This window comes from Ranitomeya variabilis, chromosome 1 (genome assembly GCF_051348905.1).
Source record: "Ranitomeya variabilis isolate aRanVar5 chromosome 1, aRanVar5.hap1, whole genome shotgun sequence".
Taxonomy (NCBI): Eukaryota; Metazoa; Chordata; class Amphibia; order Anura; family Dendrobatidae; genus Ranitomeya; species Ranitomeya variabilis.
Window position 1 is genome coordinate 788,232,770 of NC_135232.1, and position 21,717 is coordinate 788,254,486.

General features: G+C 42.7%; 1 protein-coding gene across 1 annotated transcript in view; it reads left to right on the forward strand.

Annotated features, from left to right (window-relative positions):
* The window catches only part of LOC143784557 (beta-1,4-galactosyltransferase 1-like), a 570,011-nt gene that overhangs the window by 100,976 nt on the left and 447,318 nt on the right, over nucleotides 1-21,717 (forward strand). The window contains exon 2 of the mRNA XM_077272977.1: nucleotides 9,889-10,005. Within this exon, the coding sequence (XP_077129092.1) occupies nucleotides 9,889-10,005 (117 nt within the window). The remainder of the gene's footprint in view (nucleotides 1-9,888; nucleotides 10,006-21,717) is intronic.

Below are 21,717 nucleotides of genomic sequence, written 5' to 3' on the forward strand. Positions count from 1 at the left end.
TGTGACGGAGTTATAAGGGTTAAAAGTTGACCAGCAATTTCTCATTTTTACAACACCATTTTTTTTTAGGGACCACATCTCATTTGAAGTCATTTTGAGGGGTCTATATGATAGAAAATACCCAAGTGTGACACCATTCTAAAAACTGCACCCCTCAAGGTACTCAAAACCACTTTCAAGAAGTTTATTAACCCTTCAGGTGTTTCACAGGAATTTTTGGAATGTTTAAATAAAAATGAACATTTAACTTTTTTTCACACAAAATTTATTTCAGCTCCAATTTGTTTTATTTTACCAAGGGTAACAGGAGAAAATAGACCCCAAAAGTTGTTGTACAATTTGTCCTGAGTACGCTGATACCCCATATGTGGGGGTAAACCACAGTTTGGGCGCATGGCAGAGCTTGGAAGCAAAGGAGCGCCATTTGACTTTTCAATGCAAAATTGACTGGAATTGAGATGGGACGCCATGTTGCATTTGGAGAGCCCCTGATGTGCCTAAACATTGAAACCCCTAACAAGTGACACCATTTTGGAAAGTAGACCCCCTAAGGAACTTATCTAGATGTGTGGTGAGCACTTTGACCCAACAAGTGCTTTACAGAAGTTTATAATGCAGAGCCGTAAAAATAAAAAATCATATTTTTTCACAAAAATGATCTTTTCACCCCCAATTTTTTATTTTCCCAAGGGTGAGAGAAGAAATTGGACCCCAAAAATTGTTGTGCAATTTGTCCTGAGTACGCTGATACTCCATATGTGGGTGTAAACCATTGTTTGGGCGCAGGGCAGAGCTCGGAAGGGAAGGAGCGCCATTTGACTTTTCAATGCAAAATTGACTGGAATTGAGATGGGACGCCATGTTGCATTTAGAGAGCCCTTGATGTGCCTAAACATTGAAACCCCTAACAAGTGACACCATTTTGGAAAGTAGACCCCCTAAGGAACTTATCTAGATGTGTGGTGAGCACTTTGACCCAACAAGTGCTTTACAGAAGTTTATAATGCAGAGCCGTAAAAATAAAAAATCATATTTTTTCACAAAAATGATCTTTTCACCCCCAATTTTTTATTTTCCCAAGGGTAAGAGAAGAAATTGGACCACAAAAATTGTTGTGCAATTTGTCCTGAGTACACTGATACCCCATATGTGGGTGTAAACCATTGTTTGGGCGCAGGGCAGAGCTCGGAAGGGAAGGAGCGCCATTTGACTTTTCAATGCAAAATTGACTGGAATTGAGATGGGACGCCATGTTGCGTTTGGAGAGCCCCTAATGTGCCTAAACATTGAAACCCCCCACGAGTGACACCATTTTGGAAAGTAGACCCCTTAAGGAACTTATCTAGATGTGTGTTGAGCACTTTGACCCAACAAGTGCTTCACAGAAGTTTATAATGCAGAGCCGTAAAAATAAAAAATCATATTTTTTCACAAAAATGATCTTTTCACCCCCATTTTTTTATTTCCCCAAGGGTAAGAGAAGAAATTAGACCACAAAAGTTGTTGTGCAATTTGTCCTGAGTACGACGATACCCCATATGTGGGTGTAAACCATTGTTTGGGCGCATAGCAGAGCTCAGAAGGGAAGAAGCGCTATTTTACTTTTCAATGCAAAATTGACTGGAATTAAGATGGGATGCCATGTTGCGTTTGGAGAGCCCCTGATGTGCCTAAACATTAAACCCCCCCACAAGTGACACCATTTTGGAAAGTAGACCCCCTAAGGAACTTATCTAGATGTGTTTTGAGAGCTTTGAACCCCCAAGTGTTTCACTACAGTTTATAACGCAGAGCCGTGAAAATAAAATTTTTATTTTTTTTTCACAAAAATGATTTTTTAGCCCCCAGTTTTGTATTTTCACAAGGGTATCAGGATAAATTGGACCCCAAAAGTTGTTGTCCAATTTGTCTGGAGTACGCTGATACCCCATTTGTGGGGGGGGGACCACTGTTTGGGCGCATGACAGAGCTCGGAAGGGAAGGAGCGCCATTTGGAATGCAGACTTAAATGGATTGGTCTGCAGGCGTCACGTTGCATTTGCAGAGCCCCTGATGTACCAAAACAGTACAAACCCCCCACAAGTGACCCCATATTGGAAACTAGACCCCCCAAGGAACTTATCTAGATGTGTTGTGAGAACTTTGAACCCCCAAGTGTTTCACTACAGTTTATAACGCAGAGCCGTGAAAATAATTTTTTTTTTTTTTTTCACAAAAATGAAATTTAGCCCCCAGTTTTGTATTTTCACAAGGGTATCAGGATAAATTGGACCCTAAAAGTTGTTGTCCAATTTGTCCTGAGTACGCTGATACCCCCTATGTGGGGGGGAACCACTGTTTGGGCGCATGACAGAGCTCGGAAGGGAAGGAGCGCCATTTGGAATGCAGACTTAAATGGATTGGTCTGCAGGCGTCACGTTGCATTTGCAGAGCCCCTGATGTACCCAAACAGTACAAACCCCCCACAAGTGACCCCATATTGGAAACTAGACCCCCCAAGGAACTTATCTAGATGTGTTGTGAGAACTTTGAACCCCCAAGTGTTTCACTACAGTTTATAACGCAGAGCCGTGAAAATAAAAATTATTTTTTTTTTTTCACAAAAATGATTTTTTAGCCCCCAGTTTTGTATTTTCACAAGGGTATCAGGATAAATTGGACCCTAAAAGTTGTTGTCCAATTTGTCCTGAGTACGCTGATACCCCCTATGTGGGGGGGAACCACTGTTTGGGCGCATCACAGAGCTCGGAAAGGAAGGAGCGCCATTTGGAATGCAGACTTAAATGGATTGGTCTGCAGGCGTCACGTTGCATTTGCAGAGCCCCTGATGTACCCAAATAGTACAAACCCCCCACAAGTGACCCCATATTGGAAACTAGACCTCCCAAGGAACTTATCTAGATGTGTTGTGAGAACTTTGAACCCCCAAGTGTTTCACTACAGTTTACAACGCAGAGCCGTGAAAATAAAACATATTTTTTTTCCCACAAAAATGATTTTTAGCCCCCCAAATTTTTATTTTCCCAAGGATAACAAGAGAACTTGGACCCCAGAAGTTGTTGTTCAATTTGTCCCTAGTACGCTGATACCCCATATGTTGGGGTAAACCCCTTTTTGGACGCACGGGAGAGCTCGGAGGGAAGGAGCACTGTTTTACTTTTTCAATGCAGAATTGGCTGGAATTGAGATTGGACGCCATGTCGCGTTTGGAGAGCCCCTGATGTGCCTGAACAGTGGAAACTCCCCAATTCTACCTGAAACCCTACCCCTAACCTCACCCCTAACCGTTTACTGAACATTTTCTGACAGTCATAAGTGCCACGTATATAAGTGCCACGTATATAAGTGCCACGTATTTAAGAGCCACGTATTTAAGTGCCACGTATTTAAGTGCCACGTATTTAAGTGCCACGTATTTAAGTGCCACGTATTTCAGTGCCACGATATTTCAGTGCCACGTATTTCAGTGCCACGTATTTCAGTGCCACGTATTTCAGGCACTGAAAAATACGTGGCACGTAAATACTTCAGTGCCACGATATTTCAGTGCCACGATATTTCAGTGCCACGATATTTCAGTGCCACGTATTTCAGGCACTGAAAAATACGTGGCACGTAAATACGTGGCACTTAAATACGTGGCACTTAAATACGTGGCACTTAAATACGTGGCACTTATATACGTGGCCACTGAAATATCGTGGCACTTATATACGTATATACGTATATAAACGTATATTTCAGTGCCACGTATTTCAGTGCCACGTATTTCAGGTTAGGGGTAGGGTTAGGGGTAGGGTTAGGGTTTTTTGTTTTTTTCTTGTTTTCTTGTGTTTTTCTATAAAAACGCATGCGTTTTACCGCGTTTACATGCATTTTTTCACACATGTGGTTTTTTTAAAAAACGCATGCAGATAAAAACGCAAGTGTGAAACCAGACTAAAAGACGCTTTTTATAGCAAAAAAGTTTTTGCGTCTCCACATTTTGAGAGCTGTAATTTTTCCATATTTGAGTCCACAGAGTCATGTGAGGTCTTGTTTTTTGCGGGACGAGTTGACGTTTTTATTGGTAACATTTTCGGACACGTGACCATTTTTTATCACTTTTTATTCCGATTTTTGTGAGGCAGAATAACCAAAAACCGGCTATTCATGAATTTCTTTTGGGAGAGGCGTTTATACCGTTCTGCGCTTGGTAAAATTGATAAAGCAGTTTTATTCGTCGGGTCAGTCCGATTACAGCGATACCTCATTTATATCATTTTTTTATGTTTTGACGCTTTTATACGATAAAAACTATTTTATAGAAAAAATAATTATTTTGGCATCGCTTTATTCTGAGGACTATAACTTTTTTATTTTTTTGCTGATGATGCTGTATGGCAGCTCGTTTTTTGCGGGAGAAGATGACGTTTTCAGCGGTAACATGGTTATTTATATCCGTCTTTTTGATCGCGTGTTATTCCACTTTTTGTTCGGCGGTATGGTAATAAAGCGTTGTTTTTTGCCTCGTTTTTTTTTTTTTTTTCTTACGGTGTTTACTGAAGGGGTTAACTAGTGGGCCAGTTTTATAGGTTGGGTCGTTACGGACGCGGCGATACTAAATATGTGTACTTTTATTGTTTTTTTTAGATAAAGAAATGTATTTATGGGAATAATATTTTTTTTTTTATTATTATTTATTTAGGAATTTTTTTTTTTTTTTTTTACACATGTGGAAATTTTTTTTTTTACTTTATCCCAGGGGGGGACATCACAGATCGCAGATCTGATAGTGTGCACAGCACTCTATCAGATCGGCGATCATACTTTCATCGGAGCAGGCTGCAGCTTTCATCTGCAGCCTGCTCCGACCCGGAAGTGCTCCCTGCAGGACCCGGATACAGCCCCTCGGCCATTTTGGATCCGGGGCCTGCAGGGAGAAGACGTTCGGTACGAGGTGAGTACATCACCTTGTACCGATCGTCTCAGGGAAGCACGCAGGGAGCCCCCTCCCTGCGCGATGCTTCCCTGTACCGCCGGTACACCGCGATCATGTTTGATCGCGGTGTGCCGGGGGTTAATGTGCCGGGGGCGGTCCGTGACCGCTCCTGGCACATAGTGCCGGATGTCAGCTGCGATATGCAGCCGACACCCGGCCGCGATCGGCCGCGCTCCCCCCGTGAGCGCTGCCGATCGCGTATGACGTACTATCCCGTCGGCGGTCATGGGGGCCCACCCCACCTCGACGGGATAGTACGTCAAATGTCGGGAAGGGGTTAATAGTGAATGGCTCACGATGAGGAATTGTCTCGAGAAACATTGGGGCGTCCTCAGAAGTGACCCATCACTTTCTAAATGTCTTAAGGAGTACCCCTCGATGACCGCTAGACGTAGCAAAAATTTGAAGGACCTACTGGTATCTAGCCACTATGTCCCTAAATTGCATGACTATAACTTTGGTTCTAGGGGTCCATCGAGGGGTTGCTTCCCATGTGGCAACTGTGTCTCATGCCCCAACATTAGCCGCATTGCCTCTTTTGATGCAACAAATGGTGAAAGGACTTTCACCATAAACCATCATATAACCTGCAATACCATACAGGTTATATATTATGCTGTGTGTAGTTGTCCGAAAGTATATGTTGGACTCACTTCTCGCCGCCTCGGCACACGTATACGTGAACATGTGCGTGATATAATGGCTGCGGCAAAAGAAACTGATATGGCAAAGCTTAAGACCATACCACGCCATTTTAAATTATTTCATGGTTGTGATCCCAGGTCCTTTATGGCACGTGGGATCGATCACGTGCAGTGTGGTACAAGAGGCAGCGACGTTAGACGTATTCTGGCACAACGTGAATGTCGCTGGATTTCCACCTTGGGAACCATGACACCCAAAGGCCTTAATGAGGCGCATGGTTTCTCATCATTTCTGTAATTTTTTGTCTGGGGGGAGGTTTTCTGAGTTGTCCCTGCTTCTGACCTTCAATTTTTATTTGGTTTCTTCATTCTTTTATTAATTTTAGTGCGGTTATATTTATGCCAGCGTTCATATGATAGCTGACATTGAAGTACATATGGGAGAAAATATATGATGGACGGATTCCACTTACCTGATGGTGATGGAGAAACATCGGTGTTCGTTGGTGGATCATCCTATCTATAAGAAACTGATGAATGAAAATGGGTTACAACTGAGATAGCTGTTTCATTCCATCTATATATGTATGTGATGGGCGTTACAATCCGGATGGACTATATAATTTGTTTAACATTATGGTTGTTATATGTTCCCATCTTCCCAAAATGCTTCCAATGGCTTTATATTTATTGAATGCGTCGATTGGCATATTTTAATTTTCTAATTATAAGTGAAATAAAGTTGTTGTATTGCTCGTATAATGGTTTAATTCACTTGATCTATTTTAGGCATCACTTTGCACGAGTCACTTTAATGCACATTCACTTTTTTAAACAGCATGCATATTTACCATGCAAACTTATTATTAATTCTGTATTTTGCACTTTATTTCAAGTATATAATACGTTATTTGCACTCATTACCTGCCTCTGATCTCTGTTCTCTTGTCGGCGGTCCGGTGTCATGTGGTGTGGGCGTGGCGCCGACCCGCTCACGTGACCCGGCCGTGTCTGACGAGATCGAGGTGTGAGGCGCTACACGGCATAGTTATTTGCGATTCACTGCAGCGCACAGTTTTTTCATTGTCACACGTGATCGGAAATAAGTTGTATTTATACCGGATGGAGAGCCGGATTTAGCCACGCCCCCTGAGGAAGCGGCAACACGTGAACGTGAAATGCGCGTTGGGGTACGGGACCGGGACCCAGTCTGGACACTCTACTACATATGGGTAATTAGTTCGTTCATCCCTTTTCTAATTTATGCAGTACGGGCAACATTGATGTGGCGCATGATGGTGGCATTGATTCTGGCGGTATAGCCTTGTTAAGATTGCTACACTCTGTTATGTGCTAAAGCATTGGGCCCGTTATTTTCTGTGGGTACGCACTGGACACCCTTTACCATAGCTGGTTACTAGTGTCCTTTTCTGTGTCCTGGTTCATGGGTTGCACCTTTTTTGATTAGTCACTTTATACTTACCTTGTGAAATTACCATTCATTATGCATTATGTGCATAATCATGTGAAAAAGATATTTTTATTGGTTTCATAATCTCAATAAAGGATATTTTTATAAATATTTAGGCTAAATATGACTCGTATTTCTCCAGTTTAGACACTACTAACATTAGTAGTGTGGAATATGCAAAAAAAAAGGGGATATGAGATGGTTTACTGTATGTAAATCATGTCTCATATCCTGTCGGGTTTGGGAAGGAGAAATGAAAAGCCGGCAATTGAATTACCGGCTTTTCACATATATCGCGCTGAATTAAATATAAATACAGAATATATATATATGTGTCTCAATGACATATATATATATATATATATATACACACACACACTGTATATATGTTTTAACGAACATTTGAGCACATAAATCCATTAGATGTCGGTTTTGCAAGCCTGCAAGAAAATATCGCAGTACGGATGCCATACGGATTACATACGGAGAATGCCATGCGCAAAATACGCTGACACACCCTGCCTACGGAGGACATACGGATCACTATTTTGGGGACTTTTCTGCGTATTACGGCCGTAAAAAACGTACCGTATTTACATACGCTGAGTGTGAGGCCGGCCTTATACATTAGGTTTTCTGTGGCAGAAAAAAAAAAAAAGATGCCACAAACAGGACTGGCACTAATGCAGATTTGCCCATCTTAATCTCCCACTTTTATTTTTTTTTCAGGGAGAATTGTGAAGAAATCAGGCCCACTGTTATACAGTAGGTTTTCTGTGGCAGAAAAACAAAGACAGATGCCACACACAGGACTGGCACTAATGCAGATTTGCCAATCTTAATCTCCCACTTTTATTTTTTTTTCTGGGAGAATTGTGAAGAAATCAGGCCCACTGTTATACAGTAGGTTTTCTGTGGCAGAAAAAAAAAAAAAAGATGCCACACACAGGACTGGCACTAATGTAGATTTGCCAATCTTAATCTCCCACTTTTATTTTTTTTTCTGGGAGAATTGTGAAGAAATCAGGCCCACTGTTAGACAGTAGGTTTTCTGTGGCAGAAAAAACAAAGACAGATGCCACACACAGGTCTGGCACTAATGCAGATTTGCCAATCTTAATCTCCCACTTTTATTTTTTTTTCTGGGAGAAATGTGAATAAATCTGGGCCACTGTATTAGAGTATATTTTCTGTGGCAAAAAGTGGCTTGAAGAGATATAACAAAAAAAAAAAAAGGGACTGTACTACAATTACTATCTCCCTACAGTAATCTCAGAAAAGTATGTCAGGCTGCAATAAAAAGGACTGCTGCACACAAAAGTCAAAAGTGTGGGCAAACAAACAAGACAGCTGTGCAGAAAGGAAGGAGCAACAGGATTTGTGCTTTGAAAAAAGCAGTTGGTTTGCACTGCGGCGTACACACAGCAATGCAGCTATCAGGGAGCCTTATAACCTACAGAGCTGTTGCACAGAAATCGAGCCTCCACTGTCCCAAAAAGAAAAGGTGGTGTTGGACAGTGGAAATCGCTACAGCACAAGCAGTTTGGGGGTTAATTTACCCTGCCTAACGCTATCCCTGTTTCTGACGAAGCGGCAGCAACCTCTCCCTATGCTCAGATCAGCAGCAGTAACATGGCGGTCGGCGGGAACGCCCCTTTATAGCCCCTGTGACGCCGCAGAAAGCAAGCCAATCACTGCCATGCCCTTCTCTAAGATGGTGGGGACCGAGACCTATGTCATCACGCTGCCCACACTCTGCGTGAACCTTCATTGGCTGAGAAATGGCGCTTTAAGCGTCATAGGAAACGCGACTTTGGCGCGAAGATCGTGTACCGCATGGCCGATCCCACGCTGGGATCGGGTCGGGTTTCATGAAACCCGACTTTGCCAAAAGTCGGCGACTTATGAAAATGACCGATCCGTTTCGCTCAACCCTAATCTTTACTAATAACCACAGGTAATACCAAAATCAAAAAATAGATTAAAAACATCCCACCAGGGATTCTCAGCCTGGGAATCTGGGCAATGGCCCGTAACAGGAAGAATATACCAAAAGAAAACATGAAAAAATTATGAAAAAATGGAAAAAATGAAAAAATTATTATTCAATATACCTTCCCTATCCCTAATAGGCCCTAAAGTCTGATAACCTTCCAGTCAGAGGAGGTTGGCACCCTAATTTGCGATGTGGCGCCCCCGCTCAACGCTGTCCCTTCAATCCCTGGGCAATCCCTCCGTCTATAACAAACACAGACCCAAGACAATTGATTGTAGATCAAAGTAGATCTACATCTATTGTGTAACCACAGTCAGCACTACTATATGGCTCTAGGCCAGTATCTATCTTATAATTATACCCTCCTGCTCCAGTGAAAATTTATCTCTGGCATTGATATTCATTAGAGCTTGAATGCATATGATGTATAGTCAGACTATGGAGCAGGGGAATCAAGGGCTATACTGAGTCTAAGCTGCCCTTTTGGGTATCACAAGAAAAAAATCAATCAAATATGCACTACAGATCCAAATAGTTATTGGAACAAAAATCCATTCTCATTTTTGTCAAAGAAAGCAATATTCTCCTGTTTATGGTGTGCATCTCAGATACCCCATATTATAAAGTGCTGAGTGTGCAGATAACTTCGTATAACTTCGTATAACTTCTTCATCTTGCATGTTTGGCAAACGTCGTGCTGATTTGTCTGTAAGAAATTGCTGGCAGACAAAGTTTTCAATAAAAACAGAAAAAAATATGTAAGCATACCTGTTCTAAAGCATGTTGTTTTCTGCAGGTGCGAGCAAAATTAGAAGTAAAGAAAATTTTTGGCTTTCAAAGCTGAAAAGGGATGGTGACGACACATATGATAAACACCAGGAATTGCCAAAGTGTACTCTACCTATAGACCTAGGTAAGGTTGTGTTGGCTATTAGAAATTTTACTAACCTCCTTAACTATTAAACCAGGAAAGGCCATAATGACCAGTCCACCCTCCCCCTTTTTTTTGTGGAACTTTTTAATTTCTTAATGTCCTGGCTGTATGGCTGTATGAAGCTTTGTTTTATATTTCTATCAGATTTTTCATGGGTTTGGGGGTATATATAACATGCTGTATCATTTATATAATTTTCTTTTTAGATGTAAATATAGAATAAACTATTTTTTAACTGTGTATATTTCTCACCTTATCGCTTGTGGAATACATTCTACAGTTATGACATTTGAGCAGTACCTAATATGCAGGTGTTTTCTTATCATAGTTATTATGTAATATAATGTATTTTATATACAAAATGGATTTATATGCAGTGAGGGCTTTATTTTTTATTGTTTTTCTAGATGTGCAAAAATATACAGTATAAGATACATATATCATGTTTCATAACTTTTAAGGATGAATGTAGATAAGGCTATCAAGTTCAATCTATAACTTAACATGTTGATCCAGAGAAAGGCCAAAACCTCATGAGGCACATGCTAAGTGCCCCGTATTAAGAAAAAATAACTTCCCGACTCCACATTAAGCAATCAGAGTATTTCCCTAGATCAATGCACCATCATAGAATTTAGTACCCACAATATGTAATATTATATTTTTCAAGAAAAACATCCAGTCCCTTCTTACATTTTAGCAATGAATGCCTCATTACAGCATCATATGGCATAGAGTTGCACAGTCTCACTGCTCTTACAGTAAAGAATCTGCATCTGCGATTATTATGAAACCTATTATTATGAAACCTTCTTTCCTCTAGTCGTAGAGGAATAATCTGTTTAATAATCTGTCTTGTTACTACAGCTGTTTCTTGAGAATAAGAAACTTTGTAATATATCAGATAAAGCAGCCTCTTTCTCCTCTTGAACTGCTCATTCATTTTGAAAATGCTAGTGATGATCGAATAGTGAAATATTCGGATTCGAAAAATCAGCACAAATAATTTCTAATATCCGTGTATTTGCACCGAATAATGAATCCAATGCAAGTCAGTGGGAAAGCCGAATACTTGCCTGCTGGACCTGACAAACAGGTCGGGGGGTATGGAAAAAAGCTGAACTTTATGGGAAAGAGCTAAAACTAAATGGGAACAGCATGGAGAAGATGACTGCATGCCTTTCTAAGGCCGGCGTCACACTGGCGAGTTTTACGGACGTAAGAGCGCAGAAACTACATCCGTAAAACTCGCATTACATACAGCACAATTATTCTCTATGTCCCAGCTCCTATCAGCCGTATATTACGGTTCAGTATTATACGGCTTTCTACGGCCGTACAAAATCGCAGCATGCTGCGTTTGTCAGCGTATTGCGCAAATAATACGCCAATGAAAGTCTATGGGGGCGAGAAAAATACGGATTCCACACGGACCTGCAGTGTGACTTGCGAGAAATACTCAGCGGTGTTAGTGAAAAGTCGGTAATTCAATTGCCGGCTTTTTCCTTCTCCTGCACAAACCCGACATGATATGAGACATGGTTTACATACAGTAAACCATCTCATATCCCCATTTTTTTTGCATATTCCACACTACTAATGTTAGTAGTGTGTATGTGCAAAATTTGTGCACTGTAGCTGCTAAAATAAAGGGTTAAATGGCGGAAAAAATTGGCGTGGGCTCCCGCGCAATTTTCTCCACCAGAGTGGTAAAGCCAGTGACTGAGGGCAGATATTAATAGCCAGGAGAGGGTCCATGGTTATTGGCCCCCCCGTGGCTACAAACATCTGCCCCCAGCCACCCCAGAAAAGGCACATCTGGAAGATGCGCCTATTCTGGCACTTGGCCACTCTCTTCCCACTCCCTGTAGCGGTGGGATATGGGGTAATGAAGGGTTAATGTCACCTTGCTATTGTAAGGTGACATTAAGCCAGATTAATAATGGAGAGGCGTCAATTATGACACCTATCCATTATTAATCCAATTGTAGGAAAGGGTTAAAAAACACACACACACATGATTAAAAAGGATTTTAATGAAATAAACACAGCGGTTGTTGTAATAATTTATTGTTCTCGCAATCCATTTGCAAACCCTCGCTTGGCAAAATAATAAACGCACAATATACATACCTTCTGATGTCAGATCACGTCCCACGATGTAATCCATCTGAAGGGGTTAACTAATATTACAGGCAGGAGCCCTGCTAAATGCAGCGGTGCTCGTGTCTGTAATCCCCCGGCGAATGAAGGAAATGTAGGTCATTGACCTACATTTCCTTCAGTCGCGGTGATGCACCCCCTGGTGGATGTCCTCATATGACCTGGAGCGTGGGAAAAAGTTCCCAGGCTGCAGTTCATGAGAACATCCAGCAGGGGCGCATCACCGCGACTCAATGTAAGTACAGATCACTGCTTTCCTTTCAGCACCCGGGGATTACAGGCACGAGCGAGTGGTTTATCGCAGCTCGTGCCTGTAATATTAGTTAACCCCTTCAGATGGATTACTTCGTGGGACGTGATCTGACATCAGAAGGTATGTATCTTGTGCGTTAATTATTTTGCCAAGCGAGGGCCTGGAAATGGATTGCGAGAACAATAAATTATTACAACAACCGCTGTGTTTATTTCATTAAAATCCTTTTTAATAATGTGTGTGTGTGTGTTTTTTAACCCTTTCCAACAATTGGATTAATAATGGATAGGTGACATAATTGACGCCTCTCCATTATTAATCTGGCTTAATGTCACCTTACAATAGCAAGGTGGCATTAACCCTTCATTACCCCATATCCCACCGCTACAGGGAGTGGGAAGAGAGTGGCCAAGTGCCAGAATAGGCGCATCTTCCAGATGTGCCTTTTCTGGGGTGGCTGGGGGCAGATGTTTGTAGCCACGGGGGGGCCAATAACCATGGACCCTCTCCTGGCTATTAATATCTGCCCTCAGTCACTGGCTTTACCATTCTGGCGGAGAAAATTGCGCAGGAGCCCACGCCAATTTTTTCCGCCATTTAACCCTTTATTTCAGGAGCTACAGCGCTGAAATTTTGCACATACACACTACTAACATTAGTAGTGTGGAATATGCAAAAAAAAGGGATATGAGATGGTTTACTATATGTAAACCATGTCTCATATCCTGTCGGGTTTGTGCAGGAGAAATGAAAAGCCGGCAATTGAATTACCGGCTGTTCACAGATATCGCGCTGAATGAAATCTAAATACAGAATATATATATATGTGTCTCAATGACATATATATATATATATATATATATATATATATATATATATATATATATATATATATATATATATATATATATATATATATATATATATATATATATATATACTGTATATATGTTTTAATGAACATTTGAGCACATAAATCCATTAGATGTCGGTTTTGCAAGCCTGCGCGAAAATATCGCAGTACGGATGCCATACGGATTACATACGGAGGATGCCATGCGCAAAATACGCTGACACACCCTGCCTACGGATCACTATTTTGGGAACATTTCTCCGTATTACGGCCGTAGTACGGCCGTATAATACGTGGCGTATTGTCTTACGCCAAGTGTGACGCCGGCCTAACTCACATATGGTATCTGGGAATAATGTTGGCAGACTATTGTGTTGGCTCATTTTGACCTTAATGACCTGGCCGTTTTTTTGCAACTCTGACCAGTGTCCCTTTATGAGGTAATAACTCAGGAACGCTTCAACAGATCCTAGCAGTTCTGAGAGTTTTTTTGTGACATATTGGGCTTCATGTAAGTGGTAAATTTAGGTCGATAATTTTTTGCGTTTATTTGTGAAAAAAAAATGGAAATTCAGCGAAAATTTTGAAAATTTTGCAATTTTTAAATTTTGAATTTTTATTCTGTTAAACGAGAGAGTTATGTGACACAAAATAGTTAATAAATAACATTACCCACATGTCTACTGTACATCAGCACAATTTTGGAAACAAATTTTTTTTGCTAGGAAGTTATAAGGGTTAAAATTTGACCAGCGATTTCTCATTTTTACAACGAAATTTACAAAAACATTTTTTTAGGGACCACCTCACATTTGAAGTCAGTTTGAGGGGTCTATATGGCTGAAAATACACAAAAGTGACACCATTCTAAAAACTGCGCCCCTCAACGTGCTCAAAACCACATTCAAAAAGTTTATTAACCCTTCAGGTGCTTCACAGCAGCAGAAGCAACATGGAAGAAAAAAATGAACATTTAACTTTTTAGTCACAAAAATGATCTTTTAGCAACAATTTTTTTATTTTCTCAAGGGTAAAAAGAGAAACTGGACCCCAAAAGTTATTGTGCAACTTGTCCTGAGTACGCCGATACCCCATATGGGGGGAACCACTGTTTGGGCGCACGACAGGGCTCAGAAGGGAAGGAGCGCCATTTGACTTTTTCAATGAAAAATTGGCTCCAATCTTTAGCGGACACCATGTCACGTTTGGTGAGCCCCTGTGTGCCTAAACATTGGAGCTCCCCCACAAGTGACCACACTTTGGAAACTACACCACCCGAGGAGCTTATCTAGATGCATAGTGAGCACTTTGAACTCCCAGGTGCTTCACAAATTGATCGGTAAAAATGAAAAAGTACTTTTTTTCACCCAAAAATTTTTTAGCCTCAATTTTTTCATTTTTACATGGGCAACAGGATAAAATGGATCCTAAAATGTGTTGGGCAATTTCTCCTGAGTACACTGATACCTCATATGTGGTCACAAACCACTGTTTGTGCACACGGCAAGGCTCAGAAGGGAAGGAGTGCCATTTGACTTTTGAATGAAAAATTAGCTCCAATCGTTAGCGGACACCATGTCGCGTTTGGAGAGCCCCTGTGTACCTAAAGATTGGAGCTCCCCCACAAGTGACCCCATTTTGGAAACTATACCCCTCATGGAACTTATCTAGATGCATAGTGAGCACTTTGAACCCCCAGGTGCTTCACAAATTGATCAGTAAAAATGAAAAAGTACTTTTTTTTCACAAAAATTTATTTTAGCCTCAATGTGTTCATTTCCACATGGGCAACATGATAATATGGATCCTAAAATTTATTGGGCAATTTCTCCTGAGTACACTGATACCTCACATGTGGGGGTAAACCACTGTTTGGGCACACGGCAGGGCTCGGAAGGGAAGGAGCACCATTTGACTTTTTGAATGAAAAATTAGCTGCAATCGTTAGCGGACACCATGTTGTGTTTGTGCCTAAACATTAGAGCTCCCCCACATGTGACCCCATTTTGGAAACTAGACCTCCCATGGAACTAATCTAGATGTGCGGTGACCAATATAAACCCCCAAGTGCTTCACAGAAGTTTATAACGCAGAGCCATGAAAATAAAAAATCATTTTTCTTTCCTCAAAAATTATTTTTTAGCCCTCAATTTTTTATTTTCACAAGAGTAACAGGAGAAATTGGACCCCAAAAGTTGTTGTCCAGTATGTCCTGAGTATGCTGATATCCCACATGTGGGGGGGAACCACTGTTTGGGCACACGTCGGGGCTCAGAAGGGAAGAAGTGACGTTTTGGAATGCAGACTTTGATGGAATGGTCTGCGGGCGTCACGTTGCGTTTGCAGAGCCCCTGATCTGCCTAAACAGTAGAAACCCCCCACAAGTGACCCCATTTTGGAAACTAGACCCCCCAGGGAACTTATCCAGATGTGTGGTGAGCACTTTGAACCCCCAAGTGCTTCAGAGAAGTTTATAATGCAGAGACGTGAAAATAAAAATCATTTTTCTGTCCTCAAAAATTATGTTTTAGCAAGCAATTTTTTTATTTTCACAAGGGTAACAGGACAAATTGGACCCCAATTGTTGTTGCCCAGTTTGTCCTGAGTATGCTGGCACTCCATATGTGGAGGTAAACCACTGTTTGGGCACGCGTCAGGGCTTTTAAGGGAGGGAGCACCATTTGACTTTTTGAACTCAAGATTGGCTGGAATCAATGGTGGCGCCATGTTGCGTTTGGAGACCCCTGATGTGCCTAAACAGTGGAAGCCCCTCAATTCTAACTCCAACACTAACCCCAACACACCCCTAACCCTAATCCCAACTCTAGCCATAACCCTAATCACAACCCTAACCCCAACACACCCCTAACCACAACCCTAACCCCGACACACCCCTAGCCCTATTCCCAACCCTAACCACAACCCTAACCCCAACACACCCCTAACCCTAATCATAACCCTAATCACAAGCCTAAACTTAACCCTATTTCGAACCCTAGCCCTAATTCCAACCCTAACTCTAATTCTAACCCTAACCCTAAGGCTATGTGCCCACGTTGCGGATTCGTGTGAGATTTTTCCGCACCATTTTTAAAAAATCCACAGGTAAAATGCACTGCAGTTTACCTGCGGATTTACTGCGGATTTCCAGTGTTTTCTTGTGCAGATTTCACCTGCGGATTCCTATTGAGGAACAGGTGTAAAACGCTGCGGAATCCTCACAAAGAATTGACATGCTGCGGAAAATAAAATGCAGTGTTTCCGCGCAGTATTTTCCGCACCATGGGCACTACGGATTTGGTTATCCATAGGTTTACATGGTACTGTAAACCTGATGGAAAACTGCTATGAATCTGCAGCGGCCAATCCGCCGTGGATCCGCAGCCAAATCTGCACCGTGTGCACATAGCCTAATTCTAACCCTAACCCTAATTCTAACCCTAACCCTAGCCATAGCCCTAACCCTAACCCTAGCCCTAGCCCTAACCCTAGTGGAATTATAAAAGTAAATATATTTTCTTTATTTTTATTATTGTCCCTACCTATGGGGGTGATAAAGGGGGGTTCATTTACTTTTTTTTTTATTTTGATCACTGTGATAGATTTTATCACAGTGATCAAAATGTACCTGGAACGAATCTGCCGGCCGGCAGATTCGGCGGGCGCACTGCGCATGCGCCCACCATTTTGGAAGATGGCGGCACCCATGGAGCAGACGGATGGACACCGGGAGGCTCGGTAAGTATGAGGGAGGGATCGGAGCATGGGGGGGTCGGAGCACGGGGGGTGGGATCGGAGCACGGGGGAGCGGATAGGAGGACGGGGGAGCGGACAGGCGGATGGAGGGGAGCGGAGCACAGGACGGAGGACTGAGGAGGCGATCGGTGGCGGTGGAGGGGCAGATCAGGGTTTCCAGCCATGGCCGATGATATTGCAGCCTCGGCTGTTGTGAATTCTGCTTTTGGGCTCCCTCCGGTGGTTGTAGGTGAAAATGCAGTTGCCCCTGAGTTGCAGTCCTGGTCAGGTGTATCTGCTGATTGCAGTTCTGACTGGGGTATTTAGGCGTGCAGGATTCATTAGTCCTTGCCAGTTGTCAATTGTTGTTGGGAGGGGTTGGACCTCTGCTTGGTTCCTCCTGCCTTTCTGCCAAATCAGCAAAGATAAGTGTCTGTTTTTTTTTCCTGTGGCACACATGCTATGTGCTTCACAATTCAGTGCTATTCTTTGTGTTTTCTTGTCCAGCTTAGATTGTGTCAGTATTTTCTCAGTCTTGTTGGATTCTCTGGAGTGGCAGATATACATTCCATGTCTTTAGTTAGATTGTGGAACTTTTTGTATTATCTGCTGTGGATATTTTTGGAAGGGTTTTAATACTGACCGCCTAGTAATCTGTCCTATCCTTTCCTATTTAGCTAGAGTGGCCTCTTTTGCTAAATCCTGTTTTCTACCTGCATGTGTCTATTCTTCTCCTACTCACAGTCATTATTCGTCGGGGGCTGCCTATCCTTTGGGGGTCTGCTCTGAGGCAAGGTAGCATTCCTATTTCCATCTATAGGGGTATTTAGTCCTCCGGCTGTGTCGAGTGTTGTGAATTCCATTCTCGGACTCCCTCCTGTGGTCATGAATGGTACTTTGTTTAGTTCTGCTCTTGGACTCCCACTGGTGGCTTCGAGCGGAACTGCTGGTCACTGAGGTTGGCTTTATCAGCTGCCCTCGTTTATTGCTATGCTAGCTTCCCTATTTAACTCCACTCAAATCGTTACTTCATGCCAGCTGTCAATGTTCAGTATTGGTTCAGATCTCTCTTGGACTTCTCTGAGGACCTGTCTACTCCAGCAGAAGCTAAGTCTTTGCTAGTTCATTTGTTGTTACTGCAGCCTGAATATATTTCTTAGTACTGCTAATTCTAGTCCAGCTTGCTATCATGATATTTCCTTGCTAGCTGGAAGCTCTGGGAGTGCAGTGTTGCGCCTCCACACCGTGAGTCGGTGTGGGGGTCTTTTTGCATACACTGCGTGGTTTTTGTAGTTTTTTTGTGCTGACCGCATAGTTTCCTTTTCTATCCTCTGACTATTTAGTGAAGTCTGGCCCCCTTTGCTAAAACCTGTTTCATTCCTGTGTTTGTGACTTTCCTCTTAACTCACAGTTAATATATGTGGGGGCTGCCTTTACCTTTGGGGAATTTCTCTTAGGCAAGGTTAGGCTTCTATTTCTATCTTTAGGGGTAGTTAGCTCTTAGGCTGTGAAGAGGCGTCTAGGGAGAGTTAGGTACGCTCCACGGCTATTTCTAGTGTGTGTGATAGGAGTAGAGTTTGCGATCAGCAGAGTTCCCACTTCCCAGAGCTTGTTCCGATTACTAGTTTACTCATCAGGTCATTCCGGGTGCTCCTAACCACCAGGTCCATAACAGTACAGCTTGCCAACAAAGTGTTAATGCATCTCAAAAGAGGGATAAGAGGAGTTCTGAAACCATTTTTTTTTCTCTGCAGTGTGTTTTGTCTCTCTTTTCCCCTTAATCTCTGGGTGGTTCAGGACTCAGGTGTAGATATGGATATTCAAGGTCTGTCCTCTTGTGTGGATCAACTCGCTGCAAGGGTCCAAAACATTCAAGATTATGTAGTTCAGAATCCGATGTTAGAGGCAAGAATTCCAATTCCTGATTTGTTTTCTGGGGATAGATCTAAGTTTCTGAATTTCAAAAATAATTGTAAATTGTTTCTTGCTTTGAAACCCCGCTCCTCTGGTGACCCCATTCAGCAAGTAAAAATTATTATTTCTTTGTTACGTGGCGACCCTCAAGACTGGGCATTCTCCCTTGCGCCAGGAGATCCTGCATTGCTTAATGTAGATGCGTTTTTTCTGGCGCTTGGATTGCTTTATGACGAACCGAATTCAGTGGATCAGGCAGAGAAAATCTTGCTAGCTTTGTGTCAGGGTCAGGATGAAGCGGAGGTATATTGTCATAAGTTTAGAAAATGGTCTGTGCTTACTCAATGGAATGAGTGTGCCCTGGCAGCAATTTTTAGAAAGGGTCTTTCTGAAGCCCTTAAGGATGTTATGGTGGGGTTCCCCACGCCTGCTGGTCTGAATGAATCAATGTCCTTGGCCATTCAAATTGATCGGCGTTTACGTGAGCGCAAGCTTGTGCACCATTTGGCGGTGTCCTCTGAGCAGAGGCCTGAGCTTATGCAATGTGATAGAACTTTGACCAGAACTGAACGGCAAGAACACAGACGTCAGAATGGGCTGTGTTTTTACTGTGGTGACCCCGCTCATGCTTTCTCTGATTGTCCTAAGCGCACTAAGCGGTTCGCTAGGTCTGTCACCATTGGTACTGTACAGTCTAAATTTCTTTTGTCTGTTACTCTGATTTTCTCTTTGTCATCCTACTCGGTTATGGCATTTGTGGATTCAGGCGCTGCCCTGAATTTGATGGACTTGGAGTTTGCCAGGCGCTGTGGTTTTTTCTTGGAGCCTTTGCAGTATCCTATTCCATTAAGAGGAATTGATGCCACGCCGTTGGCCAAGAATAAACCTCAGTATTGGACTCAGTTGACCATGTGCATGGCTCCTGCACATCAGGAAGATATTCGCTTTTTGGTATTGCATAATTTGCATGATGTGGTCGTGTTGGGTTTGCCATGGCTACAGGTTCATAATCCAGTATTGGATTGGAAATCAATGTCTGTGTCTAGTTGGGGTTGTCAAGGGGTACATGGCGATGTTCCGTTGGTGTCAATTTCTTCTTCCACTCCTTCTGAAGTCCCTGAGTTTCTGTCGGATTACCAGGATGTATTTGATGAGCCCAAATCCAGTGTCCTACCCCCTCATAGGGATTGTGATTGTGCTATAAATTTGATTCCTGGTAGTAAGTTTCCTAAGGGCCGACTTTTCAATTTATCTGTGCCAGAGCACGCCGCTATGCGGAGTTATATAAAGGAGTCCTTGGAGAAAGGGCATATTCACCCATCTTCATCACCGTTGGGAGCAGGGTTCTTTTTTGTGGCCAAGAAGGATGGTTCTCTGAGACCCTGTATAGATTACCGCCTTCTCAATAAAATCACGGTCAAATTTCAGTACCCTTTGCCTCTGCTATCTGATTTGTTTGCTCGGATTAAGGGGGCTAGTTGGTTCACCAAGATAGATCATCGAGGGACGTATAACCTTGTGCGTATTAAACAGGGCGATGAATGGAAAACAGCATTTAATACGCCCGAGGGCCATTTTGAGTACCTGGTAATGCCATTCGGGCTTTCAAATGCTCCATCTGTGTTTCAGTCCTTTATGCATGACATCTTCCGAAAGTATCTGGATAGATTCATGATTGTATATTTGGATGATATTTTGGTCTTTTCGGATGATTGGGAGTCTCATGTGAAACAGGTCAGAATGGTATTCCAGGTCCTTCGTGCTAATTCCTTGTTTGTGAAGGGGTCTAAATGTCTCTTCGGAGTTCAGAAGGTTTCCTTTTTGGGCTTCATTTTTTCCCCTTCTACTATCGAGATGGATCCTGTTAAAGTTCAGGCCATTTATGATTGGACTCAACCTACATCTGTGAAGAGCCTCCAGAAATTCCTGGGCTTTGCTAATTTTTACCATCGCTTCATCGCTAATTTTTCTAGTGTGGTTAAACCTTTGACTGATTTGTAGTGTTGAGCAATACCGTCCGATACTTGAAAGTATCGGTATCGGAAAGTATCGGCCGATACCGGCAAAGTATCGGATCTAATCCGATACCGATACCCGATACCAATACAAGTCAATGGGACACCAAGTATCGGACGGTATCCTGTATGGTTCCCAGGGTCTGAAGGAGAGGAAACTCTCCTTCAGGCCCTGGGATCCATATCAATGTGTAAAAGAAAGAATTAAAATAAAAAATAGGGATATACTCACCTCTCCGACGCAGCCTGGACTTTACCGCCGTAACCGGGAGCCGTTGTACCTAAAAATGCGCGCTTGAAGGGCCTTAGATGACGTCACGACGCTCTGATTGGTCCGTAGCGGTCGCGTGACCGCTACGCGACCAATCACAAAGCAGTGACATCACCTAAGGTCTTTCAAGCGCTTGAAATACCTTAGAAGACGTCCGCAGCTTCTGATTGGTCGCGTAGCGGTCGCGTGACCGCTACGCGACCAATCACAAAGCAGTGACGTCACCTAAGGTCTTTCAAGCACTTGAAAGACCTTAGTTGATGTCACTGCTTTGTGATTGGTCGCGTAGCGGTCACGCGACCGCTACGCGACCAATCAGAAGCTGCGGACGTCTTCTAAGGTATTTCAAGCGCTTGAAAGACCTTAGGTGACGTCACTGCTTTGTGATTGGTCGCGTAGCGGTCACGCGACCGCTACGGACCAATCAGAGCGCCGTGACGTCATCTAAGGCCCTTCAAGCGCGCATTTTTAGGTACAATGGCTCCCG